Genomic DNA, 21,123 nt, shown 5'->3' with positions numbered 1-21,123 from the left:
ATTGCTTTCTACTATTCCGCTATCCTCGATGAAGGTTGATAACCTGTATAACTCGTACAAGCGAGACACCGAACTCCTGGTAGAATGGATTATCAAGACTTCAAATGCCATTATCAAAAAATACAGTCTCGCATTAGAGATCAATGTCACGGGTTAGGTCACCGTCTCAGATATCGTTCTTCTATTAGAACTCATTGCCAAACATCGTCCCAGTATTCAATCTACGACCTACCACTTGTTTTAGTCCGTCATTGAGTTGCGATCTATCTCCTACTCCTAGTACTAGCAGCTGGCGGTAGCAAGTCCCAGTGAAGAATTGGAGAGGGATAACTCGACCCACAAGTATTTCATTGATACTCTCACCAGCGCATTTGAAGTTCTGGGCGGTGAAAAATGGCTGTCCAAAGAACAAGAGAAGCGAACACACAACGATAGGGAGGAGGAAAGTGACACCAACACATTTGCCTTTACCAATAAATTCTCCATGTTGGATCTGGAGAGCGATCCAGAGAATATTAATGCTTTTGATGCCAATAATGAAGAATCTGACAAAGAATCTACACCTCCTCAGAAGAACCAAAAGTCAAGAAAAGGTAGAAAGAGGGGCAAAGGAAAGAAAGCCCAACACGATCGCAGATCTTCGCAATCAGACGGCAGAGCTCTGGATGACACCCCGTTGAAGCGATACCGTATAGTCGAAGATAATAACATGACAATGTATGCCATGGCTGTGTTTGCGCTAACAAGAGACATGATTCAACTTCGATCATTTCTTCAAGATATTTGGCGTAAAGTAGCCTACAAGAATCTCAACAGTGCAGTGGCTGCAACCGTCTCCAATATCGCTGTAGCAATGATCAGGCAGTCTGAGGCAACCATATTCGTTGACTTTCCAGGTTATGAATCATTTGAAATGGTTAAGCAAACTATCACCCGAGGTGATGTCGAAAGAGCAGTAACTGAATTCCAATTCGCCCTCCATAGAATTAAGATCAAAAACTCTTCGGAGACTACTGAAACGCTACTGGATATCAAAGAGCTCTTCTTTATCCATACCTACCATGACCTAGTCGACTTCATAACGGACTATCAGAAAACGAGAAGTGGAAAGCCCACAAAACGTATGCTCGCCCAAATTGACAATTGGAACCCAAACTTGGATCTACAAAAAGCAACTGAAGAGGAGAGAATCAAATGGAGGCGCTCTTATACAATTAACTGGCTTTACGATCTTGTCAACATAACTGCATGCGTTGCAATCCATGGCAAAAATGCAAAAAGCGAAAACTACGCGTTTGAACAAATGGATTGGTCTGATCAAGGCCCATTAAAATCATATCGCAGGATGTTTGGCCTAATCAACTTTGCCGCTAGAGTGACTACGCTTGCTATGCAGAAACATGGCACTGATTTTCGCCATAGAATACCACCTCATCTCGTTTTTCACCTTCAGTGCATTATGGATGCATGGACTGTGTCTCGTGGATGGGCCATTAGCGGGGTGAAAGGTCATATTCTCAGCGAACCGGCGTAGAGCTTCCGGCCGCGGCGTGACTTGGATATCTTTCTTGGCCCGGAAAATTGGATAGAGATGTAGTATATGGGAGTAAAGGATACTTCGGAGCAATAGGCATCCTCAAAATGTGTTATATGCGCTTGAAGAACGATATCAAAGGTTTGGAACACACGAAGTACTGCATCAGAATCCTCGAAAAGCTGGGTTCTGAGTTGCTAGACGCATTGGGAACGTGTAAGATCTTTCACAATCTTTCGGCGTCGCTCCCTTCAAGGTTCTCGACAACTAATTCCAATGGCGCTTGAAGTCACTCTCCTTTTTTCTGTGGTGCGGGCCTGGCGGAAGGCCTCAAGCTTTTGTATCGAAGCTTCATGACCTTGTGGGAAGGGATACGTGAACCAATACTAGTCCTGCACCTGCACAACATGCTTGTGCAAAGAGGCTACTTCAAGCAGGCTGTATCGATTTATAGCCTTCTAGGAAGGATATTTTCCGATAGCTTCTTCTCTGGCGGGTAGCCTCCTACCGGTGATTATGTCGAAGCTTTCCGTTCTCAACTTGGCAAGATTTATTCTCGAAAAGCAGTCATACAAGAGAAATCGAATCGTCCGGTGAAATCCGCCCACGCTCGCGATTTTCTCAACTTGACTATTTTACATCTCTTTAAGCAGAAATCCGTTTTGCTTATGTACGGGTCTGCAGACTGGGATCCAGATCGTGTCCCAGATAGCGATATCGATCCAAAGTCGGCCTTGGGAATTATTCGGCTTAGCCAGACGAAGCGTGTCCGTGATCCAGTGACATCCGTTTGGCGATTAGAAGAAACAGAATTGGTTAAGCGGACTCGTTCTGAGGGCTTGGATGAATCACTCATAATTTGCTTTGACTCAGTGTTCGATATGCTTGGAGACGAAAGACAAGCGCAGATAGCTCAAATGACTCTCTGCGCACCAGATTGTTCTTCCACACAACTACCTAAGCTTCACGATACCAACACAACGTCTAAAAGGGAAGAGAGCAGCATAAAAGCCACCAGGTACGAGATGACAGCGGAAAGGATGTTGACAATGCTCTATAACGATGTCCACGATGACATCTACGGTGGTCATCTGCCCCCCCTTTCCAGCTTCGGCTATTTATGGATCACGATACAGATGCTACTGTATTTCAAAGAGCTCGAGTCAGAATCTCAAAATAGTAGCAGCAGTGTCGAGTCCGGGGGTAAATGCTACACGCAGAGCGATAAAAGGCTGTTCGTTACACTGCGTGCTCTGGGCGGCAAGGATAAAGAGCTATTGAAGTCGATGGCTAAAGTTTTTGAAAGATGGGAAGGCCGGTTCTTCGATTACATGTACTGGGGTGCTGAAGACGATGAGGCGGAAACGACTCATGGATCAGTGGTGGAAGATGGCAGCCCTGATTGCTGTGTCATGTAGGGGAAAGGGGGGCCCGTGTCAAGAAAAGGGCATGGCGTAGGAAGCAGGATAAATTGAAATTTGGCTAAATTGTACAATGTCATGTACTCGGTCTGCTAGTAATAGTTTTTCGTGAAACGAGGGATTCGATAAAGAATTATCAGCAAAGAACAATAAATTGACATGGCTTATAGTAAAGCTAGTTTCATTTGCTAACTAAAATCTATGTCGACCATGTTCGAATAAGTTTTTTCCAGTTTCCAATCTTACTAGTTATCCACAAGGCAACAAGTGTAACATCCATACTTTTATCAAATGTCAATAATAATACAAAGGGCAATCCAAGGGGGAAACTGACCACTTCTTTCGAAACCTATCATCGTATTAGCACCCAAAGCAAAGATATAAATAAGAGCTTTAATACGTACATGACCAGATGGGCACGGAAGCGGGAATTGAAAGCAAGTCTCGTAGTGAGCGCAGCCGTCAGTCTGGCGATTCTGCAGAGACGGGGCAGCCACAGCTACGCCAATGAACAGAGCGAGAGAGAACTTCATCTTTGCTAGATTTTGATATTTTGTTTTAGAAAGCAAATGGTTAGCGAATTGGTAAAATGCGTTTTCGAATTGACTTCTTGAATTGCTCCAGACAGCAGGATGATCAGCCCCTTTATATACATTCCAAAGTCACTCCCCAGACAAGCACAGAGCCCAATTGGAATAAAAGAAGTAAGACATTCACGTAACACACGCACACAACTTCTCTCAGCCGCTCGCCCGAGGGTCCGTGCCGAACAATTACCAGATACAATAACCGGTAGTTTCGCACTCGCCTGAGAGGTAGCATTTTCCCGTAGCACTACAGCTTATACGAGATTCCTTCTTTATCCATTCCAGAGCTGAGAGCAGCTGAAGTTCTGGATCGTGGCTATATATGAATCCTGTCCTGTTTACCGCATGTTCCTACTTGGAACGAATTATCCAATTCAGCCTATAGAATTTTAAACATTAGGTAAGAAGAGAAGCTTGAAAGCTAATAATAGTTGGGTAGTATTTAATGTCGTTTCTCGCACCGGCTTCTTTTAAGGCAAGAGGTAAAAGAGAAATAGGCTTGCCACTACGGCTATTACTATCGCTTCTTATTACTGTGGCTAAACTAAGCTTTATACTGAACATGGCTCGTTACATACATGTAGTAATGCCTAATACATACTCGACATGTCATCCCCAACAGATGAGACGACTCATCCTAGCCAATGTAGAGCTGTGAGTTTGGGTCTTCGGCTTTGCTTTGACACATCATTGCGTTTCTAAGTCTACCTCTGTCTCTCTATCTCTGCAGGTCAATCTCAAAAGGGGAGCGCTTCAAGTAGGGGGATACATTATACATTACTTAGACACCCTCACCACCAACGAGACGGACCATATTAGGTAATTGTACATATATGGATAAATTGTACAATAAGACATGATATACTAATACAATAAAATATAAAGCCACAGATGATATTATTATAATATATAAGATGGCTTAAATATATGGCAATTTCTTTTGCTTTTACTATTATATAATGTTGCAACAGCGTTCCCATCTGGGGGCGTTTTAGTAGATCTCCCGAAGGTTTGTGGCGCAACTAGTTCACACGAGTACGCCACAAACGCTTCTTAGCCCAAACTGTAACAAGCAGTGGTACGTACCTCCATCGTCCCAGACCCCGCCACATGTCTTGGTTACTCTCCCGCCGCGGCTCCGATTCCGCGATCTCGTTTCCCAATCTCCAACAAAACACCAACACTCCACCATCGCCAAACACCAGGCGTAACAATAATCTCTCTCTTTTTCTTCGTCTTCTCACCAGACAAGAGCCGAAAGGGGCCACACAACAGCCCATCATGGCTCAATCCACCGCCCACCGCCGCCTTCTCCAAGAATACCGCGCCCTCACAAACAACCCGCCTGAAGGCATCACCGCCGGCCCTGTCTCGGAAGACGACCTCCTCCACTGGGAATGTCTCATCCAGGGCCCCGAAGGAACGCCCTTTGAGGGCGGTGTCTTCCCAGCCGAGCTGAAGTTCCCAAAGGACTATCCGCTGGCGCCACCATCGATGAAGTTCTTGGCCGATATGTGGCATCCCAACGGTATGTCTCTATATAATTCTAGCCCCCAAAACTTATTATAGAGTTTATGCCCCCGAACCAGGCATGAAAGAAGAAAAGATCTCCCCATGTTACAAACACACATACCACTAGAGAAGAAAGAGGGCAAAATACGATGCTAACCCACAACATAGTCTACCCCAGCGGCCTCGTCTGCATCTCCATCCTCCACCCCCCGGGCGACGACCCCAACCACTACGAGCACGCTTCCGAGCGCTGGTCCCCCATCCAATCCGTCGAAAAGATCCTCATCTCCGTCATGAGCATGCTGGCCGAGCCCAACGACGAAAGTCCCGCCAACGTCGAGGCAGCCAAGATGTGGCGCGAGCGCCGGGACGAGTACGAGAAGACGGTTCGCGACGGCGTTAGGCGTATGCTGGGTTTGTGAAATTCTGCAAAAGAGAATGTGGGGGGAGGGGGAAATAGCGTACACAGAGGCAATGATAAAAGGCCAATGTGGAATGAGGGTTTAGATCTACGGACTGGGGGGCTACATCTTCTAATTTTCTTGGTTATAAACATATATACGTTAGGTATGATATAGGGCATAGCATGGCGTATGGGCGAAGTAATCCAAATAAAGAACAAATATCTGAGCAAACACTCAAATCATCGTATCCATCATCCAACACCGTAATCATCATTGCCATCGTCATCGTCAAATAGGAAATGCTCTCCTATGTCCCCTTACTCTGGCTGCTTCTATGCAATGCATGCATATGGAAAATAATGAACAAAAAACAACAAAATCGCTTACAAATGAGACGCTTCATAGCCCATTGTCCGCCTTAAACTTGTCCCAGCTCTCATTCAGGGTGCTAAACACCAACCCAGCAATGAGTCTCACTTCAGTACTTGCGTCTTGCGGAAGCTAATCAACCAAAAGTCAGCATATACTCTCAGGCTTTATTCGGCGTATCTCAATTGAATCTCTTACCTTGTCAGGGTGGGTCTTTGCAATCGCCTTCATGTACGAAATCTTGACCTTGTTCGCCATGACCAGCTCATGCAGCCCAACCTTCTTCCAGCCACTGTTCTCCCAGAGCACTGAGTCCATACTGGCCAGCAGAGCCCGAAGATTCTCTCTCTTCCCGTCTCTCCATGCAGATACCTTGGCGTCGACCTTGTCTGCTAGGGCAAACTTCTCGTCATCCTCCTTAGCAGCGGCCTGATTAGCTTCACGTAATCTTGTGACTGCTTCTGAGTCTTTCTGGGGTGCTCGACTAGCCGCCGATGGTTGAGGCCGAGGCTTTGCTACTGGTCGTGGAGCAGCCTTGGGTTTGGGAGCAAGGGCGTCCTGGCATCGTTGACGACCCTTGATAGCCGTAGGTCCGCCGACGCCAGCTTCAACACATTGCTTCCATACTGTGCCTGCATCTGTCCATCTCTCCATCTGCTCCAAAGCCTCTGCTTTCCTGCTTAGCGCCTTGCCATAGAGCTCTTTCATGTCACGGTTCTCTTCCTGTCCAGCCTCATTCTTTACAGCTACTGTCTCCCCTTGACCGTTCCCAGATCCGATGATTTTGAGCGCTTCATCCGCATCAGTCACTGCCTGTTTGGGCTCTCCGGTCTTCAGGGCGGTCAATGCACGGTTTGTGAGCAGGATGATCATCAGAGGATGCGTTGTAGGAACAGAGGACAAAGATGATGAGTAAGACGCATGCGCCGCAGCATAGTCGCCTCGCTTAAAGTGCGTCGTTCCCTGTAGTCTATGTTGTGTCGATGCCTGCAATGCTGCAGGACTAATAGGAGGGATTTGTCGAGCAGGTCTAGGTGTGGCCTTGCGCGGAGGCGCGGCCGCCGGTGCCGGCCGAGGTTGACTGGGGGCAGGTGGTGTTGATCGCTGGACTGCTGGGGAGGGAGTTCGCTGTGCCGGTCTTGACGCCTGTGAGCCGAATAGTAGATCCGATTCAGGTTCAGATTTTTTTGGTTCTGTCGCCGGGCTTGCCTTCTTTCTCCTACTAGCACTTACGTAGCTAGAAAAGCTATCATCGTCATCTGCTGTAAGTCTGTTTAGCCTTGATCTTGCATCCGGCACCATGGGCGGTGGCGCTGCTTGCTGCTGCCAACGTGGAGCAGGGCTATTTCGGCTCTGGGTTCCTGAAGATAGAGCGGGCGATGATCCTCGCGAAATCTGAGGCCCGGCTCTTGGGTCTACGGCAGGGCGACTGCTGCTGCTGCTCCTAGCAGGTTGTGGTCTACCGCCAGACTCAAGCATGAGCGCCTCATCCGTGGCATTGGAGCTAGCTTGGGGAGGTCTCGGCCGTGCTTGTGCCTGTTGAGCATCGCGCATCCATTTCGGCTGGCTTGGGTCTCCGTGTCCTTCTTGCTGGAATTCCGCCACTGCTTGTTGCATCTTCTTTTGTCCAGTCTTCCATAGAGTATTGGCAGACTTGAATAGGGTACTACCCATAGCGGCCGCGGTTTTTGCAAAGTCAACCTCTCCTCTTGCAGGTGATCGACTATCACTTCGCTGATTTTGGCTTCCTGATGCAGGAGAGTCTCGCCCTTGGGAGCTTCGACCTTGCGATGCCTCTTTTGACTTCCTATGAGCCTCATCCAAGAGCCAATTAGCCGCTGCCTGCGCATTGAATCCCGTTCCGCTCTCCACAAGCCCTCGTCTAGCCTGCTCAGGGGTAAATCCATAATCGACGAGTTGCGCAACAGCCTTGTCAAAGGGATCTTTGTTCACCCTAGGTACTCGCTCGACATTTCGTTCTATAGGTTCGTCGTCGTCGTCGGAAGAGCTCGAGTCATCTTCAATGGGCTTTCCTGGCTCGCTTCGCAATGCTTCCTGTTTTGCCTGTTGTTCCTTTCTAACTTCATCCACGGGCCTCGCGAGGTCCCCCAGGAAGTCAAAATCATCTGCGCCAGAGGAAGCGCCCCGGCCAGCTCCAGTTGAAGCAGCAGGCTTCACCTCGTGAAGCCCGAAGGGGTCGTCATCATCATCTCCTCCAAAAGCCCCGTTGCCATTAGAAGCCGCTGTTGAGCCCCATGCTGAGGAGTCTGTCAAGTCCAATTTGTTCTTATTTGGCGCCGGTGGAGGGAAATGACTGGCATTATCCACCTTTGTATCTCTGTTGAATGCGGCGAAGAGATCGTCGTCGTCATCATTGACTGGGCTCTTTGCTGGCGCAAGTCGTTGCTGCTGCGGTTGAAGCGCAGGGCTAGGCGTGAAGCCTCGAGATCCTAAAGCATCCCAGTGTTGTCCATTTCCAAACTGCGCCTCTGCTTGCTTCCGTCGCTCTTCTTCCTTCTTTCGTTTCTCGGCTTCAAGCTGCGCTTGTCTTTCGGCTAGTGATAGCTTCTGGGTCGTTTTCGGTAGGCCAAAGGCCAGGTTGCTGAAGCTGTCCTGCGCAACCTTTGCTGGGGCCGCTTTGGGAGCCGGGCTGTTTGACTGCTGGGCCGACAGCGGCGTGTTTTGCCCTGTGCCAAAGGGAGATGGCGATGATCGATACGGAGGATATGAGGGGTTGGCGGCCATCGGCTTGGGCTTATTGGCCGATGCGTTTGCACTCCAATCGAGGCCCGAGAGGTCGTCCATGGTGAATACGGTGTTGGTTTCTACCGCAATATATCGATCATGGCCAGGTGTTCACGGTAGGTCATTCGTTGTCCTTGAAGCTATCGCTCGGCCCCATATAGAGGGGACTCCAAGTGGGCGCAAACCGCTCGCCGCGATTACAGGGGCTCTGATTCGTGTCAAGCTGCACAATCGCTATTGCTGCATGTCACATGACCTCGACTCTGACAGCAGCGCTTTTACATGTTCAAGCTATCAGAAATATGCGAAAAGGCGCAGTCAATTGTTGAATCAAAATCTCTTTTCAATATTGCGAGCTGTATCGTGTCTAGGTGGTTACTTCAAAACTATTCATGGAGGTAATTGTAAGTGCCGAGACTGTATATACTGGAGCATCGCAAGGTGCTTAACTTTATCTCTAATTGTACCGCACTGCTTAAGCATAACTTGCATCTACTATTCATTCATCTACAAAAAGTATCTCTCGCCAAAACGCAAGCGATTTACTAGACAAAAGGAATTCTACAAGATAGTCATGCTACTATGTATCAGATTTTGCTGCAATGCCGTACGCGTATGCTTTCAAACATTGATGGGCAAGATTCAAGATGCAGGGTAGGTAATGAGTCCAAAAGGGCAAAAAAACGCAAAAAATGAATTCCGGCGCCGGGAGTCGAACCCGGATCGCCGCGGGACTTTCACTGATGAAAGCGCGGTATGCTAGCCACTACACCACGTCGGAGATGTTATTTGATGTTACGTTTGGGCTTTAATTTAGTATATAAATACTACATCCTGCCAGCAAAACTAACGTCGGATTGGTTTTCTCACTCTTACAACGGAGTTTAGGCTTTACAAAACAACCTGCATGTCATATAAACGTAAGGTGCTGTCTTCTCTTCTCTGCACACTGCAGTGATCTGGAAATATTTGCTCTCTTAGCCATCTTTATTGGATGATACACGTGAAACCGAAGCTTGTGGCATACAGCACACACAGAGCGTATACTGGTACTTTGGTGTCCTGCTTGGCCGCCCCTGATGGAAGATTACTGTATGTTTTGGATTGTCAATCTCTTGTCGATCGTTTTCTTCGTTTGGCTAGTGAATTATATCGGGAGCCTGCCGGTATGCGTCCCCCAACATACCAGAACTTTTGCACTCTCGATCATTTCGTCATAGGATCTCAAGCTGTCAAACCATAAAACCTAGCTGTATGCTAGTGCTCTTGGCAGACACCAGACCCTTTTAGATCGACATTGCGTTGGTATATGCAAGTAGCATACGGAGTACTAGTGGCGCGATACCCTTTATTGAAAGCCTCGCGCTTTGCGACACTCTGCCCCCGAATCTGGAGGCGTTCTGCTCGCAAAATAGGAGCAGCACATGCACAGGCTGCACTTACCATATCACTGGTTGGCAACAGCCTGACAGCAGAGACAAAAGCCCGTGCCAGAAGCCAGCGAGATGAAATGCATCTAAGAATACAGGTAGACTCCTTATGGCTGTTTCTTCGCTTGCTGGACGGCCCCACGGCAGCAGCCTCTCTTTCTCCGGACCCCACTGGCTCATTCAGGTACCAAGCTTTTAGAGCAAACAATGAAATAAGGACGAATTACAGGCTGACTGTGTCGAGTTTTCCGAAAACGAGCACGGGGGAAATGCGGCCGAGCACCCTATTTGCCAGTATGGGCCAACAATTAAGCTTGCAGTCGTCGCTTCTTTACTCACTTCTGCATTGGCCTTCGCCTAGCCACCAGGTACAAGAAGCAGGGGCTGCTGTTTTGGGGCAGATTCTGGAAGATGATTGGCCACAGGCGCTGCTGAAACCGTTTCAAATGCATACAAGGTCTCCCTAATGCAATGCTCGGCCCCTCCATTTTGGCGCCCCTGAAAATTCGAGGGCCTTATGCGGGGTGCCACCCAACCTGTTCAACGACAAGCAGCAAACAGGCGTCATATAACAGCGTCGAACAATGGAAGTGCATATTGCTTCATGAGGCTAGCGAGGCCAGCTTCTTCCAATGGCCCATGCGGGGGCCCCAAAGCTCAAGGATCACAATATTTCGTTTGTCGTCGAATACTTGCCCAGGCCTGGCTGATGGCCTGCGGTCCCCCGAGTCTAACGGCATGACCGACTGTTGTGCTCTCCTGGTTCTGTGATGAAAATTGAGATGAGCGGGAAGCGACATGCTTCTGTCAAGCCCATTTGCGCATCGCATGGCCGAGGCTCCACCAGCCTCGTCATATGCACCAGAAGCCATCCAAAGTTCCAAGCCGTTTCATGGGGAGGAATGGGAGCTGCAATTAAGTACAGGCGCAGGCCGCCGCACCACTAAGGCGCTACAGAAGCCAAGTACATGCAGCGGATGGCGCTCTCTATTCTAATCTAGCGTTGTTTTTATTTCTATTTCAGCCGCAAGTCTTGTTTCTGATGCAGACCTAAACTCACCGCAATGGTCATGCGCATTCTTGGATTCAGGAGGCAGAGCCTGAGTCTATCTAAGAGCCTCCCTAGGTAAGGACTAGGCTCTGCATTGACGATGGTTGAATGCCATATTCCAGAAACCCCAGTAGAGACGGATTAATGCTCCCTGAAGTGGTATCATCACGCGGGTCGGACAAAAAAACCTCCCAAGGGGTACATGAACATCCCTGCTCGACCCCATGTCTCTTAAATTTCTTGAGTCTCCTATCCAATCAGCTGTTGAGCATGCTTTTACATCATCCCATCGCCTTGAGCAAATACCTCACGGCAAGCGAAGTTTCAATGCCCCTCATCGCAAAGAAGCTCCTAATCGCCGGCCCCCTGTTAGTTTCTGTGGCTATTAATGTTTGCCGCGTTTGGAAAGTCGGGCCATCGATGGCGAAGCCTGACTGGTCCATTGTTGGGCCGTTTAGTCGACCCTTGATCCTCCGTAATCTTCTTTAGTGCATCTCCACGGCGGATTGCCAGCGAGAGATGCCTGATAGCCGGTTATTTGCACGCCTGTAGGAAGGCCAAGGCCACGATCTGTAAGTCGCCATAGCGTATGTAGTGCTGTACTCTGGGATGCCTGCTGCTGGGTCTTTATCATTATCCCATCTTCTTCATCGATCCTCGGGGCCTGCCCTTGACAATCTCTCACCCATACCCAACTTGTACATCAGTATTGGCGCGAGGACCCGGAGTCCCCCCAATCCCTTGATAGAAAGATCGCCCTTAATATCCCATATACAACCACACTCATCCCTCGTTTTACTCTGTTTTCTCTCTCTGCGCTTTTTGTCGCGTTGTGTTTTGCTCAGCATTCCCACGTTCTTTACCATTCCTTTCGGCTCACCAACGTACATTCCTTCGTTTCTATTGTCTATACGCATTCCTTTTTGCACACTCTTGGGCAGTTTAGTACTCTGAATCTCTTGAGATCGATCGCTGCTGTCTAGTCTCTTCTCGCCGTTCGTATTAACGCAGGCAACAACAACCCCTTGCGCACTGACAAGCTGTCATCGCAACTCCCCATTATAGCTAAACTCACCACGTACTGTATCGATACCCGTCGGGCCGGTTTCGACTGCGTCGCAAAGTGCCTGTGACATTGAGGAATTCTCTTTGGTGGTTGGATACGTGTCTATTGAACACCCAGCGACCTCTCTCTGGAATCTTTAGTCCAGCAGCCACTTCGTGAGGCTGGGAAATAGCGAAATATTTCATAAGTGTGTGCAGGAGTAGTATTCTTCATTTTCGCGTTTGCTCGCGATTCTTTTCTTGGGGAGGTTTGACGATAACAGCGATACTTTGGTAAGCCTATTTTTCTGTTTGACAGTTTTGATGAACATCATATACACCAATTTCGAGAAGACCACAAAAAACCGCCGCATGTATACTGGCCTACCTTGGTCTGCAGGGAGCCCGCAACGCAACGGGCCACAGTGAAGCGATTGGCTCCACGACACAGTTACTGTTTGGACGAGGAAAATTCGCCGATTACACGAAGTAACTTTTGCGTTGGCCTGCGAGGATGCGGATGCAGACGAAGAAATCTCCGTTCAGTGACGGGTCCTGGAGTTGAGGCTGCAGCTGATCTACTTCCTGTCAAATGTTGGGGCTTGGTGATGCTCGCGCCTTCCTCTCTTAATGCAGACTCTCAGACTCTCAGCCTCTCCTCGCATTCTGCCATTGCCACACTCCTATCTGCCCACTCCTTCTATTCTCCTTTCCTATCTCTCGTTATCACATCTCCATAGATTCTCTCGTTTTCTTTCCCATCTCTAAGCCACCAGTCTACAGCTTGCAGGACGCTGACCTCTTCTACTCAGACAGCCTCGTTGCGTCGTCCACTCCTTACCAACTCTTTATCAGTCTTGCCTGGAGCAACACCTCGAGCTTGGATACATCTCTATCACAATGCTCAAGTCTGTCGTCGCCGTTACCGCGGGGCTGGTCGCCAGCGCCGACGCCTTCTGGCGTATGGAGTGTCAGGGACGTGTTGGCCTGGCACGAATGGACCCGATTGTTTACCCAGGAGCGGATTCGCCTCACATGCACGCTATTCACGGATCGTCTGGTGAGTATTATTGTTTCTTATAAGACTGCTGGGCCGGGCTGCACCTCTGGATGAACCGTGTTGCTATCTACACGTGGCTGAATGTCGTGAAAGATGTCGCCGTCCCTTTCGATTAATGAATTTCAGACCCTGGCGCCGAATCCAATTTCTTAAGAGACTTTGCGGCTAACATGCTCTCAAGCGTTTTCCGAGACCTCTGGCACCTCCGAGCTGGTTACCGGCAACTGTACATCATGCCGTGTCACACAAGATAAATCTGCTTACTGGCACCCTGCTTTGTACTTTCAAGATGCCAGCACTCAGGAATACGAACTAGTTCCCCAAGTTGGTGGTATGCTTGCGTAGGTGGCCTCCCTTGAATCATCTTCCCCGGCAGTTTAGCTAAAAGACGTGCTAGATACTATCTTCTCTACGGAGACAACATCAAAGCTTTCCCTACAAACTTCCGAATGGTGGCTGGCGACACCACGCGACGCAATTACACAGCTGGTGATCCCACTCAGCCTGACCCGCCAAAGTCGCTCTGGGCTTCGTTGGGTCAAACGAGCCAGGAAATTTTGGCTCAGCGTGCCCTCGGCTTCAACTGTCTCAACTACGATAAGGCACCCGAAGGTACTTTGTACCGCCACTTCCTGCCGGACAAGGCTTACCTCGATGCCAACTGCAAAGATGGTATCCGTTTTGAGATCATGTTCCCGTCCTGCTGGAAGGGAGGCGATGCTACCGATAGCCCCAACCACAAGGACCACGTTGCCTACCCCGATCTCGTCATGACTGGAGACTGCCCCGCCGGTTATCCTGCTCGTCTCCCAAGCATGTTGTTCGAGGTTATCTGGAACACTAATGCGTTTGTTGGTCGCAATGGTCAATTCATCATTGCCAACAGAGATACTACTGGTAAGTTGATATGTTAATATGTCGTGTAATTGAGACCGCCTAACACGATCGCCAGGTTACGGACTTCATGGAGACTTTATCATGGGTTGGGACGAAAACTTCCTGCAGCAGGCCGTCAACACTTGCACGAATCCCTCTGGCCTCATTGAAGACTGCCCTCTTTTCAACGTCGTTGACCAAAACACCGCGATGCAATGCCAGCTGGAGGACATGCCTGCAAACCTGCGAAAGGAAGATGGCAATGGTCCTTTCAAGCAGCTTTTTGGAGGAATGGATGGACACGGCAGCAGCCAGCCTTCCAGCCAGCCAACCAAGGCCTCGTCAGCCCCCACCCTGCCATACCAGCCTGGTGTGACTGCACCTGTGAAGGGTTCTCCCCTCCCCGGACAGGTCTTCAAGGATCAGTCCTCTGATGGATACTCTGGTGGTGGTATGCAGATTGCTGCTGTTGAATCTAAGCCCGCAGTTACCCCAGCCCCAGCTGGACCGGCTGCCACTCCTGCCTCTTTCATCAGCACTCAGTACATCACTTCCGGCAACATCGTTAGCGAAATCCTATGGAAACAGGCATACACTACTGTCACTGTGGATGCTGAGGCCTCAACTGTGACTGTTACTGCGACTGGTGCTCGTCCTGCCAAGCAGCGACGTAGCGCTCACGGTCACGGTCACGGTCACGGTCACGGCCATGGCCACGGGCAAGGGCAAGGACAGCTCTAAATGTTGTGAGATCAAGTGAATTAAGCTGATATCATCCTTTTTCGTCATTTTTGAAAGATTTTCGTGTGAATCTGGACAGGATCCAGATAGTTAGTGGTATTAGTGAGGCATGATTGAATCAACATTTGGCTGCTGGCTTTGTTCATAGGGTAAAAAAAGATGTTTATCCAGTCTTTGGCATCAAAAGATTTAACGAGAGAGTTGCGCAGGTAGATGTATTATGTGACAATCAATTCAGTGAGATTTAATTTATTCAGTTTATGTGAACTCTATAGTTATGTTTTTTATATTTTATATTTTATCCTTCAAACTTTTCTCTATGCATTTCTTTTAATAATATCAAGTTTTCATGTGCAGCCTCAACGCATGGACTGTCTACCACTATGAATATCAACATAAATCGGGGCAGATCCATCATTATCTATGTTTTTGCTACTCTAGATACGTTTCACATACTTGATGAGCTGTTAAGTCTCATTTTCCAAGCCCGTAAAGGTCAGGCGCAGATGGTATTGTGGATGGAATGGATCACGCCCGGCAACGCATTCCTCAACAACAGCAACATTCAACCACAAACACTGACCGTCTGGATTGCTAGAAATGTTATTCTCTCTGAAACAGTGACAAAAGCAGAAGAGCCCGAGGAGAAATTCCCATTTCCCTCATACTTTCGTATTTCTCTACTCATTGGCACTCACTCGCATGTGCTTACAGCCAACGCACAGTTTAACTCGTTGATATATGTGAATTATTGTATGAAATGAACAAGGCCAATATTGAATGAAGTTGACGGACAAAGAAACCATGAGCTACGCGACGCGTGCGCTTCGGCGAGAAGTCGAGCAGACTGAACATCCAATCGGGCTGGGATGGCTGCTTGCCATCGCGCTCTGCGGCGGCGTCCTGCTCTTCACGGCGGTTGGATTATTGCTTGTATGGTGGGTTAAGAAGACTCACCATCCGGGCCCGCAGATGGTATACGGATACTCGGCGACCCGTAACTCACTCTTGCCGGCGTCGTCTTCGCGGCTGATCAAGCGGCGGCTGTTGGGATCCGAGTCTTTCAGCAAGGTTTCTAGTCGACTTTCTAGCCGGTTTTCGTTTTCTGGCGGAGCGCAGCATGTTGTACAGACGCCGCTGCCGACATACGAGGGCGTCCAGCTGCCTGAGCGGAGGAGGACTGTTTCGAGGGGCAGGAAGAGGTCGAGGAGCTGGGTTGACGAGGATGATTTGCATGGGCCGAAGATAATGCGGAACAATAAGAGGAATGCGAGAGAGTCGTGGTTTGGGAGAGATGGTCGCCTTGGGATGGCACCGACACTGCCCAATGTCGGGATGATTCTGCCAGAGTCTGACAAAGGTTACGTTCAAGTCGGCGAGCCGCCAACGGCCCAAGGTCCGCACCCGAGATGGTTACCGCGCAGTCAGACGGAGCCGAGGCTGGCTACGATACCTGGCTCGCCGTTGTCACCGCGTGATGATAACTCATCACCAATGGAGGTTGTACCTGTACCCCTGAGAGGAATAACGGTGCCTGTTCCTCGGCCATCTCATATCCGGCCGGTTGCTCATATACGGCCGTCAAAGACAGATCCAAGTCTCAAGGGCATATTGCGTTCAACAGACATGAGACTCTCTGGCAGGAATGGCTCACGGTCTCCTGTCAAGGGATCCAGATTGTCTGCCGTGAATGTGTCGCCGACAAAGTCATCTTGCAGCAGTCGAACTGGAGTATCAGGAAAATCAGGCCGCTTGCGTGCAACCGGTAGTCCACCTAAGAGAGGTGGCTCTCATGCCGGAAGCAGGAATAATTCCATAAGCTCGATTGGAAGTGCTTCAAATAGTCTGATTCTCGCAGCGACACAAGAGCTTGAGCTCCCTGGGGGTACGTCCAGCCCTAGTAAAGCCAGAAGTGTACATTGGGAACAAGATCAACCGATGGTGAATAGAAGCCCTGAGAGGGCTCAATATACGGCATCTCTGTCTCAGAGCCCGCAACGGCTGAGTCCTCAACGGTCAAGTCCCCGGCGACAGAGTTCTCAACGACAGAGTTCTCAGCGACAGAGCACACAGAGACACAGCCCACAGAGGCAAAATCCTCAGATGATGATGATGGTGCCTCATATGCAGATGCAAGCTCCACAAATGAAGTTCCCTCAGATGCAGCATCCACAATTAGCTTTCCCTCAGATGCAACATTCTACAATTTCGCATGTCCAGCACCAGTGTTCTTCAAAGAAGAGCTCTGAGCGTCGGATGTCAGTTGACAGCGACAAGTCGAGCTCCTTATCAACTCTCTATAGTACCAATGAGCCAGAAGAAGAAAGGCCGAGGCAGCAGCAGCAACAAGCTGAAGACGACGATCCATTCGTAGAAAAGGGGGGACCTAGAAGATGGCCCAGCTGGCAAACGCGCCAGAGACCTGCAAATATGGACTCGTCGCAGAGGCGAGCAAGGCCTCTGAGTGTGGCATCACTGAGAATGGGTGAGCCGTCGTGTCCACCGCCGCTGAGACCCATCTCGGCGATTCCACAACCGGACATGGGCGGCGAGGGCTTGGTGTCTCCCCTAATCTTTGAGCCACAAGCAAGAGCTATTAATAGATGTTCCATTACTCAGATGCCCTATCTGCTCGAGGCGCCTTCAGAAGCGAGCTTCGCTTCAGTATCAGTGGATTCAGGTGCGACTGAACTGCCTGGGAGCAAGATGCAAAGGATAGACTGGGTTGACAGCAGTGATTCCGCGTCATCCAGTCCTACAACACCGACAAGAAATAAAAAGTTCCGCGATATGTCCTCGTCGTCGCCGTATGACGAGCGAGAGATCATGTCTTTGTTGATGGGGACGGCGCCTGCTCATCGAACTTTACCTCCTTCTCCCAGCGTGATGGCTCCTGATGGAAGCATCATCACGGTCCTTTCACCGCCGCCGCGAGGAGGAGGTGGAGGAGGTTTGGTGCGCCAAGCTTCTACCTCGAGCTCCATATACACTCTTGAATCTTTCATTGGCGAAGGGACCGCAATATCAGCTTCGCCTTCTCACAGATCTGCTATGCGATCACTCGTAGAAGGCCAAAGACTGAGCAATACCGTCGCTGAGCTGCGCCGGATGAATAGCATGATTAGCACATACAGCGTCGCATCGTTGGCTTCAACAGCTGCTGGAGAAGGGGACTCACCTACTCTCCCTGCTTCGTTCAGCGGTAGCACTACCGGCCCTGGACTGACTGCATCTCGATCAATACGTTTCGGCACAGCAAGCATTGGCAGCAGGCATTATCTCAATCTCGGTGGCGACACCAGGAGATCCATGATTGTTACAGGCAGCCATCGATATGGGCCAAGGAGAGCGCAACACCGCCGCGCAGAAACTTACCACTACGGCAAGGAGAATCTCGGGCTGGGGCTGCGATTATCCTGCATCATGGATGAGACGATTAATGTCGTTACGCAACATGTTGTTACACAAGAAGAAGAGGAAGATACGCAGGATGATGTCGATCTCGCCTGCGAGCCTGCCTTGGAAATCATTGAGGGGATACATCCGGGTGTACTAAGTCAGAAGCTAACTCCCGTGGAACGACTCTTTGCCGTGGAGCAGCGACAGAATTTACACCGGGCGAGTATAGAGAGCCTTGGGCTGTATGATGATGATGGGTTCTTGCTCAGCTCACCTGAGAGAGATGCGAAGAGGAGAGGTGTAAGAGTATGAGCGAGCGATAGAATACCCGATTTTCTTTTCTTTTCTTTTCTTGATTCCCATTTCGATTCTGGGGGGCGGTAATGGCTTGCTGTTATTAGTGGTATAATATTGCGAACTGAATCTTTTTTTCAATTCTGCAGTTAGGTGTTTAGGTATTGGAGGTTGGGTCATGACGGAGTTTATTGAGTTGACATGACTTGTATATTAGTTATACCTTAGGGATACCTCTTAAATCTAATGTTTAGTTGCTCTTTTTGTTATATAATGCACTCAATCCGATACCTTTTACTCACATATTCATTTTTCCTAAACATTTTAAAATAATCCTTTGGCCAGGGACCAAATAACCATATAGTTCCTCTTTTCTAACCCTGAACGCCATCCCACCTTTCTTAAGTCTACTTTTCATCTTAGTGGCAGACTACTCGTTATTTCCAGTTTCCACCCTGGGTCGTTTGCTCTCCGGATCCTCAGCCGAATCGTGTCCGTTGACATCATCGTCCTTCTCAAGCTCGTCTCGTGGGCGTGTCCTACCAGCTCCTTCGCCAAGCTCTTCCGTATCATCTGGATCCTCCTCTACTTCTTGTCCCGGGCCAATATAGTTGCCATCTGCATCAAAGTAATCGTGTACATTTTCTGCAGTGATCCAACCGCCGCTCCCAGGGAATGGAGGGGGCAGGCCGCCATCTGTGACACCGTGGAGGACTCCAGTGAAGCCCTCGACGGGCTCGTGCCCGGCGTTGCCCTCAAAGACGATGCGGTCATAATCATTGTCGTCATCTTCCTCGTTGTTAGGGTCGGGATGTAAATCAGAGCAATTGGCCATGGCCTCGTAAAGCTGTTGCGCGGAGTTGGTTTCGGCAGAGCTTGGTGGGATGATGGTCAGCTCGACAGTCTCAAAATCGGAGTCGTCCGCGCCGCCATCAGCAAAGTCAAGCTGCAGCCAGACGGCCTGGGAGTCGTTGACAGATTTGAGAGCGTGGATTGAGATTAGAGGGTATGGGATCGAGACGCCGGCTTCGGCTTGGTGGCTAAAGATGACGAAGTTCCTGGCGACAGGGTTAATAGTTGTAAGAGATAAAGATCAATGCAAGTACGCACTCTGAAGTCGCAAATACATCGACGGTCTGTTCCGCTAGCTCTTCGGCAGCTTCTCCGTCATTTGCATTGTTGGGTGCCGCAGCGCTATCTTGTGGAAAGATGGCCAAGCTGCCACACTGCGATCGTGGGATTGTTGCCTTTGCGCCGGCGAGATGATAGTGTAGGATTGGCTTCCCATCTGTGAAGGACTCGGGAGTCTGCGACTGGTACTCTGCGAGGGGCGTGTAGTCTGCCGCGGCGGGCGGTGATCGGGTGGTGGTTGGCAGCATGATAGGCTGACTACCTGTAGTTTTGAGCTTGTGAATTGAGCTGAGCTGAGCTGAGCTGAGCTGAGCTTGTGATGACTGGAGGGAGAAGGCAGGGCGGGAAAAGAGTGAGATCGTGGGGTAGCTGCATCTTGCTGCCTTATCGATACTGCTTCCAGCTAGGCACTGTAACGGCGTGGGGCCAGTGATGGCACGGCTCCGCTGATCACGATTCCGCCCGCCTTGATTTAACTTTGGTTCTTCAACCTTCTTCTAGCTACGATACCCAATCTGCTATTTAAACCATCAACGGCAGGCACTTGGAGCCATCTGGACTATCAAAGATTTTTTCTATAAATTCTATCGATTTCTGCAGCCTCAACATTGCTCATTTGTGAGACCCAGCGAGTCCAAGTCTTCGGTGTCGTCTATTCCGACACTACCTTGCATCACCTGCTTGCAAGAGATACTATGCACAGCAACCGTGAGTAACAATCCAATTTTCAATGCTGCCTAAGTGGTGATGGGTAGATGCTGATGGAAAGGACATAGGAGCACACCACCTGCTGGAACAGGTCCCTCTCACAGTCTCGCCATTTGTCTCTCTCCCATCCGCCACCACACTCTCGTACAACTACAAAACAATGCCTTCCAACATACCCCCTTCGCCATTGGGCATCCCCAATGCGTCAGATGACCCCTCCTCACAGCCGAAAGCCAAGTATGTGGTGTCAAACTCCGGCCATGCCGCCCACCCCGATGATATCATTGCATCGTGCCGCGCACTACAAGCACACATCACAAAAATGCAGGAAGATGCGGAGAAGGACCTAAGAGAGCTCGAGGAGCGTATAAGGGAGCGAGAGTTGGCGGAGAAGAGACGCCTAGCACCGGGATGGCTGGATAGTGAGGCCCGGATATTAGAACCTGAGAGAAGCGGGCCGGGCCATCAAATCGAGCCAAGCCCACCAACGTCTACAGGACAGAGTGATCAAGGCGGAAGTGGAGATATATCCAGTGACGAAGGTGCTCAACTTGATAGGGCTTTTGGAGATATGGCGTTGAGATAGGTGTTGATTTTCTCCCAGGAGGTGAATCATGTTTTCTCGTTTCGTTTTTCCTTTTGGGTTTACAAGGCTCTAGCTTTATGATAAATTTGATGATAGCTACGTTATTTTTAGAAACAATTTTCATTTTGGTATTGGCGGCGTGTTTAATATACGAATATACGTTTCTTGTTCACGAGAGCATTCCTTTTCATGATGCCGCCTCTTTGAAAGAAGCCAACAGTTACCTGGGTA

At 49.4% G+C, this 21,123-nt stretch overlaps 8 protein-coding genes and 1 non-coding gene across 9 annotated transcripts; 5 read left to right on the top strand and 4 right to left on the bottom strand.

Moving 5' to 3' along the window:
• Positions 1–28: 28 nt before the first annotated feature.
• On the top strand, positions 29–2,952 carry GGI43DRAFT_422180 (uncharacterized protein; the record flags this gene model as incomplete). The annotated part of the gene is made up of 6 exons (XM_083208065.1): positions 29–125; positions 171–243; positions 304–1,530; positions 1,608–1,790; positions 1,824–1,974; positions 2,035–2,952. 6 exons carry the CDS (start codon positions 29–31, stop codon positions 2,950–2,952), a joined length of 2,649 nt encoding a protein of 882 aa, XP_083061552.1.
• Positions 2,953–3,088: 136 nt separating this feature from the next.
• Positions 3,089–3,555, bottom strand: GGI43DRAFT_402086 (uncharacterized protein). The gene is made up of 3 exons (XM_083205645.1): positions 3,360–3,555; positions 3,290–3,304; positions 3,089–3,236 (listed from the first exon to the last, which is right to left on the bottom strand). The coding sequence occupies exons 1-3, from the start codon at positions 3,486–3,488 to the stop codon at positions 3,201–3,203; spliced, it is 180 nt and encodes a 59-aa protein (XP_083061551.1). The 5' UTR covers positions 3,489–3,555; the 3' UTR covers positions 3,089–3,200.
• Positions 3,556–4,662: 1,107 nt separating this feature from the next.
• Positions 4,663–5,698, top strand: GGI43DRAFT_402082 (E2 ubiquitin-conjugating protein UBC7). Its single transcript, XM_083205644.1, has 2 exons — positions 4,663–5,070; positions 5,223–5,698. The coding sequence occupies exons 1-2, from the start codon at positions 4,824–4,826 to the stop codon at positions 5,474–5,476; spliced, it is 501 nt and encodes a 166-aa protein (XP_083061550.1). The 5' UTR covers positions 4,663–4,823; the 3' UTR covers positions 5,477–5,698.
• On the bottom strand, positions 5,699–8,759 carry GGI43DRAFT_402081 (auxilin-like protein SWA2). The gene is made up of 2 exons (XM_083205643.1): positions 6,026–8,759; positions 5,699–5,959 (listed from the first exon to the last, which is right to left on the bottom strand). Exons 1-2 carry the CDS (start codon positions 8,630–8,632, stop codon positions 5,858–5,860), a joined length of 2,709 nt encoding a protein of 902 aa, XP_083061549.1. The 5' UTR covers positions 8,633–8,759; the 3' UTR covers positions 5,699–5,857.
• A 510-nt stretch (positions 8,760–9,269) lies between these two features.
• On the bottom strand, positions 9,270–9,353 carry GGI43DRAFT_t87. Its single transcript has one exon. It is a non-coding gene; the product is annotated as a tRNA-Glu (tRNA).
• A 3,036-nt stretch (positions 9,354–12,389) lies between these two features.
• On the top strand, positions 12,390–15,126 carry GGI43DRAFT_402077 (DUF1996 domain-containing protein). The gene is made up of 4 exons (XM_083205642.1): positions 12,390–13,157; positions 13,339–13,498; positions 13,555–14,054; positions 14,110–15,126. The coding sequence occupies exons 1-4, from the start codon at positions 12,998–13,000 to the stop codon at positions 14,772–14,774; spliced, it is 1,485 nt and encodes a 494-aa protein (XP_083061548.1). The 5' UTR covers positions 12,390–12,997; the 3' UTR covers positions 14,775–15,126.
• Positions 15,127–15,357: 231 nt separating this feature from the next.
• On the top strand, positions 15,358–18,691 carry GGI43DRAFT_341860 (uncharacterized protein). Its single transcript, XM_083202138.1, has one exon. The coding sequence runs from the start codon at positions 15,555–15,557 to the stop codon at positions 18,483–18,485; it is 2,931 nt and encodes a 976-aa protein (XP_083061547.1). The 5' UTR covers positions 15,358–15,554; the 3' UTR covers positions 18,486–18,691.
• A 206-nt stretch (positions 18,692–18,897) lies between these two features.
• Positions 18,898–19,846, bottom strand: GGI43DRAFT_422175 (regulator of volume decrease after cellular swelling-domain-containing protein; the record flags this gene model as incomplete). The annotated part of the gene is made up of 2 exons (XM_083208064.1): positions 18,898–19,525; positions 19,578–19,846. The coding sequence occupies 2 exons, from the start codon at positions 19,844–19,846 to the stop codon at positions 18,898–18,900; spliced, it is 897 nt and encodes a 298-aa protein (XP_083061546.1).
• Positions 19,847–20,064: 218 nt separating this feature from the next.
• On the top strand, positions 20,065–21,106 carry GGI43DRAFT_341849 (uncharacterized protein). Its single transcript, XM_083202137.1, has 2 exons — positions 20,065–20,306; positions 20,375–21,106. The coding sequence occupies exons 1-2, from the start codon at positions 20,294–20,296 to the stop codon at positions 20,890–20,892; spliced, it is 531 nt and encodes a 176-aa protein (XP_083061545.1). The 5' UTR covers positions 20,065–20,293; the 3' UTR covers positions 20,893–21,106.
• The last annotated feature ends 17 nt before the right edge of the window (positions 21,107–21,123 follow it).

The sequence above is a fragment of the Trichoderma evansii genome, assembly GCF_050947405.1.
Source record: "Trichoderma evansii strain SZMC 28006 chromosome Unknown GGI43scaffold_7, whole genome shotgun sequence".
Classification (NCBI taxonomy): domain Eukaryota; kingdom Fungi; phylum Ascomycota; class Sordariomycetes; order Hypocreales; family Hypocreaceae; genus Trichoderma; species Trichoderma evansii.
This window is presented reverse-complemented; position numbering and strand designations above follow the sequence as displayed.

Coding starts and splice junctions, on each gene's coding strand:
- GGI43DRAFT_402086 (XM_083205645.1), bottom strand. CDS start 3,488: ATGAAGTTCTCTCTCGCTCTGTTCATTGGCGTAGCTGTGGCTGCCCCG.
- GGI43DRAFT_402082 (XM_083205644.1), top strand. CDS start 4,824: ATGGCTCAATCCACCGCCCACCGCCGCCTTCTCCAAGAATACCGCGCC. Junction 5,071..5,222: donor CGATATGTGGCATCCCAACG/GTATGTCTCTAT, acceptor CCCACAACATAG/TCTACCCCAGCGGCCTCGTC.
- GGI43DRAFT_402081 (XM_083205643.1), bottom strand. CDS start 8,632: ATGGACGACCTCTCGGGCCTCGATTGGAGTGCAAACGCATCGGCCAAT. Junction 5,960..6,025: donor CAAAGACCCACCCTGACAAG/GTAAGAGATTCA, acceptor TTGGTTGATTAG/CTTCCGCAAGACGCAAGTAC.
- GGI43DRAFT_402077 (XM_083205642.1), top strand. CDS start 12,998: ATGCTCAAGTCTGTCGTCGCCGTTACCGCGGGGCTGGTCGCCAGCGCC. Junction 13,158..13,338: donor CGCTATTCACGGATCGTCTG/GTGAGTATTATT, acceptor CATGCTCTCAAG/CGTTTTCCGAGACCTCTGGC. Junction 14,055..14,109: donor TGCCAACAGAGATACTACTG/GTAAGTTGATAT, acceptor CACGATCGCCAG/GTTACGGACTTCATGGAGAC.
- GGI43DRAFT_341860 (XM_083202138.1), top strand. CDS start 15,555: ATGAAGTTGACGGACAAAGAAACCATGAGCTACGCGACGCGTGCGCTT.